Here is a 16862-nt window from a genome sequence, read left to right as displayed (position 1 = left end):
CGGCGGGCGCGGGGCGGGGCGCGCCTTAAAGGGGCCGCGGGCGCAGGGCCGGGCGGCGGTAAGGGGACCCGGGCGCTGCGGGCGGGGCAATCTCGTGAGCCCCGCAGCGTCGGGCTGGGGCGGCGAGGAGACCTCAGAGACCACGCTGACCGAGAAAACGGGAGACACCGGGGACACTCCAGGGCAAGGGAGAGACGCTGAGATGAGCGCAGACGGGGGAGGCAAAACGGAGGCCCCGTGCGCTCGCAGCCCCGGGCCCATCTTACAGGAAAGAGGGTAGGAGGAGGCTGGCTCACTGTTAGGGGGAAAGCCTGGTTCCAGGTCACTTGAGGTGGGTGCGTGACTCCCAGAACACTTGATCCCATTAACGTTTTTTTTAATGTTTTTAATTATTGATTTGAGAGAGAGAGAGAGGAAGGGAAAGGGATAGAGGGGAGAGAGAGAGATTTGGTGTTGGACTTATTTTTTAAAATATATTTTATTGATATTTTACAGAGAGGAAGGGAGAGGGATAGAGAGTTAGAAGCATCGATGCAAGAGAAACATCTATCAGCTGCCTCCTGCACACCTTCTACTGGGGATGTGCCCACAACTAAGGTCCTTGGCCGGAATCGAACCTGGGACCTTTCAGTCCGCAGGCCGACGCTCTACCCACTGAGCCAAACTGGTTAAGGCACTGTTGGACTTATTTGTGCATCCATTGGTTGATTCTTGTATGTGCCCTGGGGGTAGGCGGGGTGGGGGGGGCGGCGCGGATTGAACCTGCTTTGGCTACTGAGCTACCAGGCCAGGGCCTAAAGTTTATTTAAAAATTGCTAACAAAAATAAAATAAAAATTGCTAAATATTTTTTCAGGAATGTTTATTTCTTCCCAGGAAGAAATCATTTATAAAAAATAATTTTGCATTATATCTTGCAAAATCAAGATATAAGGGGTCATTTGGCTTTTGTTGGGATGTGAACCTCTGAAAAGGGGCTTTTGTTCATTTACCCCAAGGACCTGGATCTGAGAAGCTGTGTTGTGCAGCCAGGCCGGTCAGAGGTCAGAAAGATGGCTCTTTGGAATCCCACCAGCAGTGAGAATGGGACGTCCCACTCTTGCCCGAGGGTCTGTCGCTTGGGCACAGAGAAGCGGGCCTGACTTCCAGCCAGGGCGAGGGTTTCTGGCAACTACATTTGAGCCTTGAACAACAGAGGTTTGGATTGCGGGGGTTCACTTAGACGTGAATTTTTCTCAGTAAGTGTATTAGAAATTTTTCTGGAGGTTGTGATAATTTTTAAAAATTCACAAACTGGCCCTGACCGGTTTGACTCAGTGGCTAGAGCGTCGGCCTGTGGACTGAAGAGTCCCAGGTTCGATTCCGGTCAGGGGCATGTGCCTTGGTTGCGGGCACGTCCCCAGTGGAGGGTGTGCAGGAGGCAGCTGATCGATGTTTCTCTCTCATGGATGTTTCTAGCTCTCTATCCCTCTCCCTTCCTCTCTGTAAAAAATCAATAAAATATTTTTTTAAAAAAAATTCACAAACTGCATAGCCTAGAAATATGAAAAAAATTAAGAAAAAGTTAGGGATGTCGTGAATGCATAAAATTCTGTATGTATTTTCCTTATGACTTTCTTAATAACATTTTATTTTCTCTAACTTGCTTTATTGTAAGAATACAGCATATAACATATATCACATACAAATATGTTTTAACTGAATGTTTATGTTATCAGCAAGGCATCCTGCCAATAGCAGTTAAGTTTTGGGGGTGTCAAAGTTATAGGAGGGTTTTTTACTGCATAGGAGTTGAGTACCCCTACCCCTGTGTTGTTGGAGAATCAATTGTACATCCCACATTTATTTTAACTGCATTTTCCAAGGCACGGGCTGTGGATGGGATTCTCAGATTAGGCCCCACATTCACTCCTTTCCATAAGGAATTGATGCCCTGACAGGAATTGAACCTGCAACCCTTGGCTACTGAGCTACCCAAACAGGGCCTAAGTATTTTTTCAGGAATGTTTCTTTCTTCTCAGGAAGAAATCCGTAAGCCTACCAAACTTTGTTTCATTTTTTTTTTCTATGTATTGATTTCAGAGAGAGAGGAAGGAGCAAGAGAGAAAGACACAGGGAAAGAGAAACATCAATCCATTGTTCCACTTATGAATGTATTCATTGATTGATTCTTTTTGTTTTGTTAATCCTCGCCTGAGGATATATTCTTTCATTGATTTTTAGAGAGAGTAGAAAGGGGAGACAGAGAGAAACGTCCCTGTGAGAGAGACACGTCAATTGGTTGTCTCCCGCACACGCCCTAACCAGGCTGGGGATTGAGCCTGCAACCCAGGCATGTGCCCTTGATGGGAACTGAACCTGGGAAGCTTCAGTCCCTGGTCTGATGCTCTATCCACTGAGCCAAACTGGCCAGGCCTGTTGATGGCTTCTTGTATGTGCCCTGACTGGGGATCGAACCTGAAACCTTGGCGTATCAGGACCAGGCTATCACCCACTGACCTACCCGGCCAGAGCAAACTTCATTTAATCTAGTTGAGTGTAAATGCCATCTTTTTAAAAAATCCTATGACTCTCTCCCTGGGTTTGGAGAGACAGGCAGTGCTCGCTCCGCAGGCCTCTCTCCTTAGCTCCAGCAAGTCAATCAAACCAAACGTTGCCAACTCCTAGTGTATTTCTGGTGCTCTTTATAGGGGAGAGACTCAGAGAGACTCTCAAAGACAAGGGGGTGCTCAGAGGCTTCAGAGAGACACTCAGAGACACTCAGAGAGAGAGAGACCTGGAGAGACTTTCAGAGACTATGAGAGATATAGTTGAAATGGGATGTCCATCAAAGAAATACCGTCACAAAGACACACTTAGAGATACACAAAGATACAGAATCTCCTATAATATAGTGACAGATGGGAAGAGACCTTGGGACATTAGAGCAGGGAGAAATGTTCAGAAAGAGGAGACACCCAGATAGAAGAGAATCAGGCAGAAAGAAAAGCTCAGAGTCCAGGAGAGAACTTTGCTCATTTATTTTTTTTTTAAATATTTTTAATTAATTTATTTTATTTTTAAAAACATATTTTACAGAGAGGAAGGGAGAGGGATAGAGAGTTAGAAACATCCATGAGAAAGGAAAATTGACCAGCTGTCTCCTGCACACCCGCTACTGGGAATTGAGCCCACAACCAAGGTACATGCCCTTGACCAGAATCGAACCTGGGACCCTTTAGTCTGCAGTCTGTCCCTCTATCCCAGTGATGGCGAACCTATGACACACATGTCAGAGGTGACTCGCGAACTCATTTTTTTGGTTGATTTTTCTTTGTTAAATGGCATTTAAATATATAAAATGAATATCAAAAGTATAAGTCTTTGTTTTACTATGGTTGCAAAGATCAAAAATTTTCTATATGTGACACAGCACCAGAGTTAAGTTAGGGTTTTTCAAAATGCTGACACGCCGAGCTCAAAAGGTTCACCATCACTGCTCTATCCACTGAGCCAAACCGGTTAGGGCTGCTTATTCATTCTTCACATTGAGGGCTTCTGCATGCCTGACTCAAGCTGGGTGAAGCTGGGGGCTTAGAGGTGAGTCCTTAGTCTGGCTGGGGAGAGAGGTACAGACATCAGGGCTAAAACAAGGTGAGGCCCAGGCACTTCCAGGAGCTCAGGGGAGGGAAGGACCAGGAAAATGGGGACCCTCAGGCAATCTTTACTGTGAGGGGTCCCCACATAAGACCTCCTCACCCCTGGGGCACCCATTCCTGATGTTTTTGCAGAATTGCTAGACCAGTAACCTGTTCCTTAAAGGTGTGTACTCCCTTTGGCGTTTACCTAGGGTCAGCTCTGTGAGATGTTCTTTCTTTTTAAGAGGCAAACAAGTGTTTATCAATAAGAATAGCTATTCAAGAATTATTAATTCAGGCAGAAGCCCAAATAATGTTCAGATTAAGAGACAAAGGCAATGAGTATTTATGAGAAAGGGAAGGGGAACAATTACATCAATAGAAGGAAGGCATTTCTCCTGGTGCCGATAACATAGTGATGTTAATTCTAAACAATGTTGTTGTTTTTTAATATTTTATTGATTTTTTATAGAGAAGAAGGGAGAGGGATAGAGAGTTAGAAACATCGATGAGAGAGATCAATCAGCTGCCTCCTGCACGCCCCCTACTGGGGATGTGCCCGCAATCAAGGTACATGCCCTTGACCGGAATCGAACCTGGGACCTTTCAGTCTGCAGGCCGACGCTCTATCCACTGAGCCAAACCGGTTCGGCCTAAACAATGTTTTTAATTTTCAGGCCAGTCATCATAATAACTGCTTTCCTGTTATGTTTGCGAACAGTTTTTGGAGACACAGTGTTGTCCTACGCCCAGTCCAAAGATCCTGCACTCCTTCCTTGTCTTGCCACCTCCTCCCAATTCATCACTAAGCCCTCCCCACTTAGGCCACTTTTCCAGCATCACTCCCTCTGCCCCAGTCAAAAGGCAGCATAAATGCAAATTACCTGGATTCCAGGGCCAGGCTGCAGGGGATCAAATTGTGTGACCTTGGATAAGTGTCCTCTCCCCTCTGCCTCATTTCCCTCTTCTGTATAATGAGAGTAATAGTAGCGCCTCCTTTTAAAAAGTTGCTGTGGGTTTCAGGGGTGGGGAACATCCGACCCTCAGGCCATGTAAGGCCGTGAAATCATTTGGTCTGGCCCTGCCAAGGCATTAAGGGTGCATTAATTAAATATTTGACCAAATATAGCAGGCTAAGTTTTAAGTTGATGCTTTTGTATGGCACGAGAATGATGTTAGAAATATCCAAATGGCCCTTGGCAGAAAAAAAAAAAGGCTTCCCACCCCTGGATTAAATGAATGAATGCATGCCCTAACCGGTTTGGCTCAGTGGATAGAGCGTCAGCCTGCGAACTCAAAGGTCCCAGGTTCGATTCCGGTCGAGGGCATGTACCTTGGTTGCGGGCACATCCCCAGTGGGGAGTGTGCAGGAGGCAGCTGATCGATGTTTCTAGCTCTCTATCCCCCTCCTTCCTCTCTGTAGAAAACCAATAAAATATATTTTTTTAAAAATTAAAAATGAATGAACGCATATAAATCACTGGGAACAGTTTCTGGTATATAAAAGGTGCTAACTAAATGCTGGTAATTTACATTATAACTAATATCTCACAGCCTCTTCACTGGATTCTGGCTCCCACTCCGCCTCCCTACCATCTGTTTTCCATGCAGCAACCAGAGTGCGCCTTTTAAAACGGCAATGAAAAAGAAACTGGAGTCACATCACACAAACGCAACGTACGGATCTTGTTTAGATCCTGATTCAAACAAAGCAAGTGTAATAAAAAGATATTTATGGGTTACGATGCCTGGCATATAGCTTCAAAATCATCTGGGAGGAGTGGGTGGGGGAAATAACATCGAATTGGCCATGACTGGATAATTGTTGATGCTGGCCAATTCTGTTATTAATGCAGAGAACAGTTCTGTTCTTCTCTTGAATTCTCTGAATGTCTGAAATAAAGTATAACAGTGTGCTTGGAAAAGAAAAAAAAAAGATGCTCAGGTGACTCTTGAACAACGAGGATTTGAATTGCGGGCCCCACTTATACGCGGATTTTAAAATATATAATTTTTATTGATTTTTTAAAAATTGACTTAGAGAGAGGACGGGTGAGGGAAAGAGAGATGGAAATATCAAGGATGAGAGAGAATCATTGATCAGCTGCCTCTTGCACACCACACACTGGGGATCGAGCCCCCAACCTAAGCATGTGCCCTGATTGGGAATAGAACCATGACCTCCTGGTTCATAGGTCGATGCTCAACCACTGAGCCACACCGGCTGGGGCTACGTGCATTTTTTTTTTTCAATTGACCGTTTAGTTCAAACTCACATGGGACTATCGGGGGAATTTGAACACTGTGGGCTATGTGATAACATAGAAACAACTCTGAAATTTGAAGGTTGTGATAACAATATTGTGGTTATGTTTAAAAGAGGGAGTTCTTATATTTTTAGAGACACAGACTGAAGTGTTCTAGGTGAACTATCTGGAATTTGCTTCAAAATATTTTAGTAGGCTCAAGGAGGGGTGTTGAGAGGATGATGAAACAAATTTGGCCATGCTGAACCTGGGTGATGGGTCTTTGGGGTTAATTACTCTTCTACTCCCTCTCTTTTTGTGTATGTTTGAAATTTTCCATAACCTAAAAATATGGTTAAAGAAAAAAGTATATGAAAACCTAAACCAGCTCATGTCACTTTCTGTGTTTAAAACCCTCCCTTGGTTTCCCATTCAGCTTAGACCTCTAGCCAACTCTTTGACCTCAAGTTCTTAATTTTCTCCATCATTCTACCTTATTACAGAGGGCTTCTGGCTGTTCATTCTTTCAAACATTCATTTGACACAAATTTATTGAACACCTAATATGTGCTAAGCGCCGTTCTGGATGCTGGGGACAGAGAAATTAACAAGATGGACAAGTTGTCCATCTTAACAGAGCATACATTCTAGAAGACAGGTATGTAATGTTAAGTGCATACAAGGGGACAAGACAACAGAGTAATGGAGGGAAGGGGGCCCTATGAGATAGGGTGGGCAGGGGAGGCCTTCCGCAGTGGTAATACTTGAACTGAGACCTAAAGGGGGAATCAGAAAACAAACTGATGGACGAAGGGCCTTGGAGACAGAGGCACAGCTAGTGCAAAGGCCCTGAGGTAGAATTGACTACTTTAGTGGGCACCGTGGGCACTGTTCTAAACACTTTCCATCGATACTGAATTTAACCCTAACAACCTGGATTGTATAGATGAGGAAACTGAGGCCCGAGGTCACACAGCTAGAAAGTGGCAGAGCCAAGATTCCAGGCAATCTGGCTCCAGAGCCCAAATAACCCCTCAGGGTAACTCCCAGAGCTCCCAGGGCTCGCCAGACCTTGTGGCTGAAGAACCACTCACGCAGGAGATTCCGATGGGCACTTCACGGTCACTCCCGTCACTGCTCGCGGAAGGATGCAAAGCGACACCGGCCTGGGCACCTCGCGACCGCTGCCCTCGGTCACTCCCCTGGGTCCTGCCATTGGAGTGGGAGGGGCGGAGAATCTTGAATCACCCAATGGCGAAGGGGGCCTGGGCGCTATGCAAATTAAAGTTCCTTTTATTGGGCGTTAGCTCCGCCCCGCCCCCTGTCCCGGAATTAGCCAGACTGTTTGCAAAAGCCTCGAGCGACGGCGTGGGCAGCTGTAGAAACTGCACCCGGAGACGGAACGCGGGCTCCTCAGTGCTCGGAAAGAAGCAGAAAAGCGCAGGTGCCTGTGGGCGCTGTCTCAGGGAGGTCTAAACGCAGCGTCCCCCCGTTAGCACGTTCTTGACTCCAATCAGCCACCGTAGGCCCAGCAGACCTCTGTACCCTTTCCCACTGTCCTTCGGCCCGTAGCTCTGCGCTTGCTCACCAACGAGGCTGCCTCGCGCACCCACCCCTCCTTCGATTCTGTCTCCCACGCCGCAGCCTCCGCCAGCCGTGACTGCGCTTGCGTACTGACGCCCCCACCGGCACCGCATGGGAGGAGGGGATGGAAATGAGGCTGGACTCTGCCGCTTTCGAGCGCACCCTGCCCTGCCCTGCGGTCGCTGGGTGCACGGCGTGCGGTGCAACTCCTTCCCATCCGAGGGCAGCGGGGCTGCGACCTCGGCCTCCGCGGGAGGGGCCCGCAGCCCCGCCCCCGGGGAGGTGCAGTGCGCAGGTGAGAGTGCTGGGGTCGGGCCCGGACGCTTGGGTCTTGGGGAAATGGGTTAGGGGCGGGGCGCTAGAATCTCCCGGTGGGATCGTTTGGGATGCTGATGCATAGGTTCCGGTGGGGCTGCATCGGTGCCTGAGCCTTGGGAGGGTGGACTGGTGTCCGAATGCCACGATCCCGAGGCCCGGACGCTTGAGATCCCCGACACACGCCACATTCTTTCTCTGTCTCCCTCCAGGTCTCCTCTCTGCCCTCTACGGCCTCAACTCCACACCGGGGATGAAATTTAGCAACGAGGAAGAAATTTAGCGGCCCTCGTGACGCCAATGGACTGAGACTAAGCCAAAAGGTAAAGATACCTCTTGGACGTGAAATTCCGCCGGAGCTCTTAGGCCCCTCTCCTGGGAAAGTTGCGAAAGGCACGCCCACTGAATTCTTAGGCTCCTCCCCTGGGTCTGAGCTGCAGAGCCGCGGACTTGGGGTCCTATTTGTATAGCTCCGCCCATTTTGGACAAAGGCTCCGCCGCCCTGCACCAGGAACGCTGAGTTCGAGTTGCTCAGAGGCCCAGCTACTCCGCTGGAAGGCTCCAACCCTGGTTCTATGGCAAAGGGAATGCCCCTGCGTCCGATTTGCATAGCCCCGCCCCTCGTGCTTTTAGGCTCCGCCTTCCAGCAACTCCCATCCTTGCTTAGGATCCCAGATTTAAATACGATCAGGCTCCTTGAACAGACTGACCCCTGATTTTAGGAACCTCCAGCCCTATCTCCATTCGCCTAATAACCACCAGCGACGCCCCTCCACCTCCCTACGCCCTCCTCTAGGTTTCTGGGCCAGCAAGATGCTGGAGCGAGATGCAGAGCCGGCGGCTGAGGCCACAGATCCTAGTCCTGCAGGCAAGGAACCAGTGACCACAGGCGGAGGTGAGAGCGGCCCTGTGGGCGGGGACACTCTCCAGGAAGAGTATCTCAGGGTGAAAGTTTGAGAGCCCAGGGTGATGACAGTTTGGGATCCCCCAAAATGTGATGTTCTGGGGAATCCCGGGTTGGCTTTGGGGGACCCTTCGAGATCATTTCTAGGACTCAGGAAATTGCAGGAGGGGCAGGGAGGGTGACATGCAAAAATTCAGAGTGATCACCTGGGAAAATCCTAGAAGCGGTTTTGGGAAAGCCTTCGCTTTGGGGAGGCAGGTAGGTGATGCTTTGGAGCCGTTTAGGACGATGGATGGCAGCGGCTGGAGGTGCCCAGGTACATTCAGATATCAAAGTGGGGTGGGGGTCGGGGAGCCTGGACTAGATTTAGGGAGTTGGCTGCACCCAGGAGCCCACCAGCCCGCCTGTACCCTAGCTCCCCACCAGGGTTCGTCCAAGAAGCCCCACCAGTCGGCTCCTGGGCCTGCTGCCTCCACAGAGACGCCATCTCGACCCCGCCGACGACCCCCGCCCCAACGCCCGCACCGATGCCCCGACTGTGACAAGGCCTTCTCGTACCCGTCCAAGCTGGCCACGCACCGGTTGGCACACGGTGGCGCTCGCCCCCACCCGTGCCCCGACTGCCCCAAGGCCTTCTCCTACCCTTCCAAGTTGGCAGCCCACCGCCTCACGCACAGCGGCGCCCGCCCGCACTCGTGCCCGCACTGCCCAAAGGCCTTTGGCCACCGCTCCAAGCTGGCAGCCCACCTCTGGACCCACGCGCCCGCCCGCCCCTACCCGTGCCCTGACTGCTCCAAGTCCTTCTGCTACCCCTCCAAACTGGCTGCCCACCGACACACGCACCATGCCACGGATGCCCGCCCCTATCCTTGTCCGCACTGCCCCAAGGCTTTTTCATTCCCCTCCAAACTGGCTGCCCACCGCCTATGTCATGAACCCCCCACCGCACCGAGCAGCCAGGCCACCGCCCGACGACATCGCTGCTCCAGCTGCGGCCAGGCCTTTGGCCAGAGGCGCCTCCTGCTCCTTCACCAACGCAGCCACCACCAGGCTGAGAGTCAGGGGGAGCGGGAGTGAGCCCACCCCTTGGCTCACCGGCCCCCTCTGCCACCAGCTCTAGTAAACACAGAGGTGGCATTTCTACACCAGGCTTGCCTCTTCTAGCTGGCAGGGAGGTTGGCCCCTCCTACATACAGTATGTACATACTGGGTTCTAACTTAAAAGGTGGAGGAACTCTTTGCTCACCCACTTTGGGGAAGGGGAGGGAATGTATCAACCAGAGAGAGTTAACCGGCCCCAAACCACGGACCTGGAGCTGTGGTGGGAAAGAACTGGCTCTGGTTTTTCCTGACTGTTCATTTGGCAAAGGTACAAAGTCTGCTAGCATAGTGGGGTGGTGGGGAGTGTGGGAAAACAGGCTCTCTCCTGTTGTTGTAAGTTACATTGGTGCTTCCATTTTGGCCATTTGGCTGTACCTATGAAATACTTAAGTGCACACCTGCTCGTGTCAGCTATTCCGCTTCTAAGAATGTATCCTATAAACGCCAGCATGTGAACAAGGCATAAGGACAAGGATGTTCGCTGCAGCATTATGGTTGTGCCCAAAGATGGAAAACAACCCAAGTGTTCATCAATTGAGACCAGCTAATTAATTACAATACAGCCATAGAATGGAAGATGTAGCTGTAGGGGGGAGAAATCAGCTCATTGTGTACCGATGTGGAAAGATTCCCAAGATATAAATGTTAAAAGCCAGAACAAGGGGCATACTGCTGATAGTAGGTAAAGTCCTAGCTTTGGAGCCAGCCCTGACCCACTGAGTATGAGCCGAGGGGCCTTGGACAACCTTTGGCACTTCTCTGGACTCGGATACCTTATTTATAAAATGGGAGTGTTATAAGGCCCTTGTAAGGGTGCAAGCATCATCATCTTGGGCAAGTCAGTTCCCTTCTTAGAGCCAGTTTCTCTCACTATAAAATCAGATGAGTGAGCTAACATTGGACTGCTCTTCATCCTACACATTAAGCACCTACTGTGTGCTAGGACCTGAATAGGGTATTAGGAATACAGCAGTAAATAAGACCAACCTGGTTTAGTGAGGAGAGGGGTCACTAGTTAAGTAGTGGCAAAAAAAAAAAAAAAAAAAGTAAGCTTAAGTCCATTTTGAAGAACAAGTAGGGGAGCCTTGGCTCTGACATGTGACAACCCCCACCTGGAGATCAGGGGTTGGCAAACTTCCTGTAAAGGGCCAGATGGTATATATTTTTAGGTTTTGCAGGCCATACGGCGTTTGCCATGACTACTCAACTCTGCTGTTGTAAAAGCAGCCACACTCATGACACTGTAATGAATTTGTGGCTGGGTTCCAATAAAACTTTATTTCAAAAACAGCAAGTGGGCTGGATTTTGCCTATGGACGGCAACTTGCCGACCCTTGCTGTAGATGAGTGGGGAAAGGACAAGCTAATCTGTGAGTTAGCTGAGGTGGGGAAAAATGAAATGGGAGGAACCCTGTGATGGGCAGAATAATGGTCCCCCAAAGTTGTCCCCATCCTAACCCCTAGTACTTATATGTTAGCTTACACAAGGCAGAATGGACTTTGCAGATGTAAGGATTTTGAGATGGGAATATGCTGATTATTTGTGAGCCCAAGTAGTCACAAGGGTCCTTATATGGGGAAGAGGGAAATAGAAGTCAGAGCAGATTCGACAATGGAAGCAGAGATTGAGGGATGCAGGGCCACGAGTCAAGGAACTTGGCAGCTTCTAGAGCAGGGGTGGGTAAACTTTTTGACTCGAGGGCCACAATGGGTTCTTAAACTGGACCGGAGGGCCGGAACAAAAGCATGGATGGAGTGTTTGTGTGAACTAATATAAATTCAAAGTAAACATTACATAAAAGGGTACAGTCTTTTTTTTTTTTTTTTTTTTTTAGTTTTATTCATTTCAAACGGGCGATCCGGCCTGCGGGCCGTAGTTTGCCCATGGCTGTTCTAGAGGCTAGAAAAGTCAAGAAAATTATTCTCCCTTAGAGCCTCTAGAAGGAACCCAGGCCTGCTGCCACCATGATTTTGGCCTAGAGACTGAGTTTGGACTGTTGACCTCTAGAACTGTAAGAAAATAAATGTGTATTGTTTAAAGTCATTAAGCTTGTGGTAATTTGTTGCAGCAACAATAGAAAACTAATACAGATCCCTACCTCACACCATACACAAAAGCTAGTTTCTAGGAAGTTAAGATCTAAATTTGAAGCACAACACTAATTTAAATGGAAATATAGGAGAATATCTTAGTAACCTCAGAAGTACAGAAAGTATTTTTAAGACACAAAAAGAGCAAATTATAGAGGAAGAGACTGGTACGTCTGACCATAAACAAATCAAGTTAGAAATATGATGCAGCATGATAAGAGTGTATACCTAACATATACTATTCTAGAGGTTAGGAAAGGCCTTCTTTTCTTTTTTTTAATACTTTTTTATTGATTTCAGAGAGGAAGGGAGAGGGAGAGAAACATCAATGATGAGAGCAAATCATTGATTGGCTGCCTCCTCCACGCCCCCTACTGGAGATCGAGCCTGCAACCCGGGCATATGCCCTTGACTGGAATCAAACCCAGGACCCTTCAGTCCCCAGGCCAATGCTCCATCCACTGAGCCAAACTAGCTAGGGCAGGAAAGGCTTTCTTGAGCAGATAATGTTTTGAGTTGAGACCTGAAAGGTGTGAAGGATGGACTGAGAGATGGTTTGTGGCGTCTCCAGCATAAGGGGTAGAATCAAGCAGGTAAATGGAAATGAGCTGTAGACTACTCAGCAAGATCTGGGGGGCTGGGGGGGGGGGGTGGGGGGGGACTGGGCATAGGTAAGGATTCCAGTCCCTCCTCCAAACTTGACAGCATGACTTGTATCCATGTATACACACAGAGCTGTCTGGAAAGAGCTCCTCTGCAGCAACCACACCACCTCAAAGGTTCAAGGGCACAAACTCATTTAGTCTGGTCCAATCTTACAAGATGACTGGTCTGCAACCAAACAATAGGGCAGGGGGCAGTGTTGATTCAGAGTGGATCCCAGGTCTCCTGACACCCTGATGCCTTGCTGCTCCTTGCACATGTCCTGCCAGAGGGTCTCTGCACTTGCTTTTCCTCTGCCTGGACCAGTTTCCCCAGGACCCTTTCCCCAAGTCCCTGCAGAAAGGGACGTCCCCTGAGATGCCTTCTCCTATGACTCTATCTAAATACCTCCACCAGGCCCTGTCACTCTGTGTGCAGCACTGCCCTGCTTTCTTGCTCTCATAGCATTTACCTCTGCCCAACACTGCAACACACACTCACTGTCTCTCCCCCAGCAGAATGTCAGCCCGGGAGTGAGGACGTGTGTCTGTCTTTTCACACTGCAGCCCGTGTCTCACTCACAGTGGGTATGGTAGGCAGAACAAGGGCCTCCCAAAGATGTCCACATCCTAATCCCTGGAACCTATGGATATGGAATGTGGCAAAGGAGACTTAAGGCAGCAGAAGGAATTCCGGTTGCCAACTGGCTGACCTTAAAAAGGAGATTATCCCAGATTGTCCATGTGGGCTCCACAGTCATCGGAGTCTAAACGTGGGAGACTACGACAAAAGATCTGGTGTCAGAGACAATGTGCATGGGAAAGACTGCCTGGCCTCTGCTGCCTTTGCCTACGGAAGGGGATGGAATGTGAGCAGCTGCTACAAGCTGGAAAAGCGCAGAAAGCAGTCCCCCTGGAGCCCCAGGAGGAATGCGGGCCAGCCTACACCGTGACTTCTTAGCCCAGTGAGACCCAGTTCAGACTTCAGACCTAGAAGAGTAGAAATTTTTGTTGTTTTAAGACACTAAGTTTGTAGTAATTTGTTACAGCAACAATAGGAAGTAACATAGTGAGCGGTCAGTACATGTATGAATGAATGAAAAGTGAACGAGTGGATGCAAAATCTAATACCACCTTCACCTCGGAGATGAAAAAGCAAAGGTCAACAAGAGAAAGAATTAAGATTGGTGGCTCTTGGTTAGTTGATGGGGCCAAAGCTGGGAATGGGCTTGGAATGTCCAAGAAAGTTTACCCAAAGGGCAGATCTCAAACCCAGATGACCCAGCCCTTTGTGCTTAAACCCCTTCCGGACCCCATTCCCCCAGGAAAAGTCCAAGGCTCTCTGCCTGGTGCTGTCAGCCTGCTTGTGCTTCCCACGGGGATGGAAATGCCTGTGCTGTCAGTGCCGTGGCCAGAGCACTGAAATGGGGCCAGTGTGAGGAGGAAGTGAATTTTCCCTTTCATTTCTCTGTAATTTTTTTTAATCCTCATCCAAGGATATTTTTTTCCATTGACTTTTAGAGAGAGTAGGAAAGGGAGACAAAGAAACATCAATGTGAGAGACACATTGATTGGTTGCCTCCTTCTCACGCCTGAACTGGGGCTGGGATGAATCTGCAATCGAGGTACATGCCCTTGACAGGGAATTGAACCCGAGACACTTCTGTCCAAGGGTCGATGACCTAACCACTGAGCAAACAGGCCTGGGCTCATTTCATTGTAATTTAAATAGCCACCTGTGTCCATTGGCTACCACACTGGACACTGCAGCTGCAAGGACTGTACCCACCTTTCTAGCCAGATCTGCCCCTACAGCCTCTTCACCAAGGGTAGCAATGCTCTTTCAACTCTACCCAGACACCAGGCTAGCAGCTCCCACTTCCGGGCCTTTGTCCATGCCATGGCCCCTGCCTAGAACGACACCCCATCTTCTGTCCCGATTCTCTAAACACCCAGCTCAGCTCCGACCTTAAGTGTAGTGGAGCCTTGAAGGGGATTCAGGATTTGGGTGGATTGAGTAAAATGCCCTTCCCCCATTCTACCTCCCAAATGAGGTGATGGGAAACCATGTGACAGTTACAGTGTCATTCCCAATTCCCTGGCACCTGCTGCCACAGGGCTGAGGGGCCAGCGAGACGTGACAAACAGCTCCTTCCCTACCAGAGCCCTCAGAGAGCCCTCATTCTCTCCAGGACCCGGGTCAGGAGTCTCAGGCAGCTCAGTGTCCTGCCTCTCAGAGGGGAAGCAACAACCAACCAGAAGACAGCTGGGAGCCTCTTAGAATTTCTGGGAAACTCCTGAGTGAGAGAGGCAGTGGCTCCAAACCAAGTCAGCTTTATTAAACTTGTGTGTGCATACGCACACATGTGTGTGCACAAGCACATACTTCAGGCCTGGGGCACCACCCCATAGAGCTGGTGAGGAAGTAACTTCTGCTTCTCGTTACAACTGTAGATCCATCTCGGGTGGACGAACACCAGGGAGGGATTGTCCATCAGGGCCTGCAGGGGGGCAGGGGACACGTGAGAGAGGAGGGGATAGAGGAGATTCAAGGGCAGTTTGGGTCTCCCTTTCCCTGCCCCTCTGAACTCACCTCCTCAAAGCTGGGGTCCCACTCCTGTGCTGTGATTACAAACTGGACCCGGTCGCTCATATAGTCCTCGAGCTCCCTAGCGGGAGAAGAAAAGAGGCTGAGAATTGGTGTCCCCTCTGCTGACACCCCACTCCCCAACCATGCTCTCCTATCCCCACCTATGTCCCCGAGAGGCTGCTTGTGGTCCTCCACTGTCCCACGTGCCAGTCTCACCACAGCCACCATACTGACAGCTCCCACTGTCACTAATCCGGGAGCCTCCCTTTAGAGAAGGAAGCCGGGGGGAGCTACGCAGCAGGGCTGTCACTGAACTCTGTGGCCTGTGCCCATCCTGCAGGGTTCACCCCTTCCCCACCTCCCAACTGCCCTCCTTCCCACAACCTACCACATCCCTCCTCAAAACTCAGCACCCCCCTCACCCCAGTCCCACCCCCAGCGACTGACCCATTGAAGGCTGTCACATAGCGGCTGAGCTTCCTCCGCTCGTCCCCAGGGAACTCCCCGTACAGGAAGAAGTGTTTGCCCTGGAAGAAGTCTGGGGAGATGGTAGAAGAGCCAAGGTGAGGCCCTCAAGTGCCAAGGCACCAGCCAGGGGCCACAGAGGCCAAACAGGAGGGCAGGGAACAGACGGGGCAATGAGGACAAGTGGTTCAGCCAGCCCAGCAGAGCCTGGTTTTTCGTTGTTTTCTTTAATGGTAAAAGACACGATTCCAATGATGGTAATGTGCTTCTTACACGATTCCCAATTCCCTGGCACCTGACATCGCCATCGCCATCAAAGGGCTGAGGGGCCAGGGAGAAGGGACAAACAGTTCCTTCCCTACCAGAGCCTCATAGAGAGCCCCTCATTCTCTCAAGTCACAAATGGGCTGTTGCCACTTAATAAGTGTGGCCGGGTCAGACACTAACGAACCCGCCACTTTTTCATCGGGTTGGTCTCATTCCTTTTCGACTGCCCCACCCACACAAAAACTAAACTGAGGGGTGGGGGTGGGAGGCTGGGCATCTGCAGGTTTTAAAAGCCTTCCAGGCAATCCTGAAGCCTAGGGGGGTAAGCTCTGATGTGAGGGAGGCGCTGTTCACACCTGGAGTGGAGCCCAAGGGGGTGGTCACACCTGCCTGGTGCTGGGCTGTGATGGGGGACAGAAAGGGAAGGGGAGGGAAGGGAACAGGCCTAAGGGAACGAAGAGGTGGCAAAGGCAGGCAGTGGCGGGAGGAGACCAGGAGACAAGTCCCAGGGTGGGTGGCAGCAATCCTAGGCCAGCTGGAGCAAGTCACAGATGAGAACTGAGAGGGACAGATCCCGCTTCAGGAGCGAGGGAGGGGGATTTCCTACCTGGGAGTTCAGGAACTGGCAGGTCAGGAGACTCTGGGGGACTCTCATTGTCGGTGTTCTCATCTGTGGATCCCGCATATGGGTCCTCGCCATTCTCCCCCTGGCCAGGGGGCCGCCTTCGTTCCTTCTGCTCAGCCACCCTGGGGGAGCGGGGGGGGGGGGGGTATGCACACCAATCCCCTCTACCCAAGGCCCGGCCCACCCTGACCCCCGGCCCCGATGCTACCTTCTCAGCTCATCCTCAGTGTCCTCAGAATCTTCCGCCCCATTGTCCTGTCCTTCTGCGAGCAGAAGCTTAGTCAGTGCAAGGTGACCCCGTCTCCTGGGAAGACCGGTGACCCTCTGCAGTCTCACACAGGCATCCTAACCCCCAACCTCAATAGCCCTCCAGATCCAGTTATCGGGGCCCTCAGCCTCCTCCTCCTCCCTCAGACC

At 50.3% G+C, this 16862-nt stretch overlaps 2 protein-coding genes across 6 annotated transcripts in view; one reads left to right on the top strand and one right to left on the bottom strand.

The window, feature by feature from the left end:
* The first annotated feature begins 45 nt into the window (after positions 1-45).
* ZNF575 (zinc finger protein 575) lies at positions 46-11810 on the top strand. Its single transcript, XM_059666311.1, has 7 exons — positions 46-331; positions 998-1237; positions 7507-7741; positions 7974-8084; positions 8558-8656; positions 9081-11443; positions 11671-11810. The coding sequence occupies exons 5-6, from the start codon at positions 8575-8577 to the stop codon at positions 9740-9742; spliced, it is 744 nt and encodes a 247-aa protein (XP_059522294.1). The 5' UTR covers positions 46-331; positions 998-1237; positions 7507-7741; positions 7974-8084; positions 8558-8574; the 3' UTR covers positions 9743-11443; positions 11671-11810.
* A 3006-nt stretch (positions 11811-14816) lies between these two features.
* XRCC1 (X-ray repair cross complementing 1) overlaps positions 14817-16862 on the bottom strand; it is a 35506-nt gene continuing 33460 nt past the window's right edge. For 3 of the 5 annotated variants that reach the window (XM_059666309.1, XM_059666305.1, XM_059666308.1), the window contains 5 exons: positions 16654-16712; positions 16428-16567; positions 15536-15626; positions 15092-15167; positions 14817-14999 (listed from right to left, as the gene is read on the bottom strand). In XM_059666309.1, the coding sequence (XP_059522292.1) occupies positions 14886-14999; positions 15092-15167; positions 15536-15626; positions 16428-16567; positions 16654-16712 (480 nt within the window). In that variant the 3' untranslated portion in view covers positions 14817-14885. The remainder of the gene's footprint in view (positions 15000-15091; positions 15168-15535; positions 15627-16427; positions 16568-16653; positions 16713-16862) is intronic. The other 2 variants (XM_059666306.1, XM_059666307.1) reach the window with 2 other exon arrangements.

Source organism: Myotis daubentonii, chromosome 15 (assembly GCF_963259705.1).
Source record: "Myotis daubentonii chromosome 15, mMyoDau2.1, whole genome shotgun sequence".
In the NCBI taxonomy this organism is placed as follows: domain Eukaryota; kingdom Metazoa; phylum Chordata; class Mammalia; order Chiroptera; family Vespertilionidae; genus Myotis; species Myotis daubentonii.
Note: the sequence above shows the minus strand (reverse complement) of the source record. Positions and strands in the feature narration are given on the sequence as shown.

Excerpts from the sequence above, each read along its gene's own strand:
- ZNF575 (XM_059666311.1), top strand. The coding sequence starts at position 8,575 with ATGCTGGAGCGAGATGCAGAGCCGGCGGCTGAGGCCACAGATCCTAGT. Across the intron at positions 8,657-9,080 it reads ACCAGTGACCACAGGCGGAG|CTCCCCACCAGGGTTCGTCC; the intron begins GTGAGAGCGGCC and ends CCTGTACCCTAG.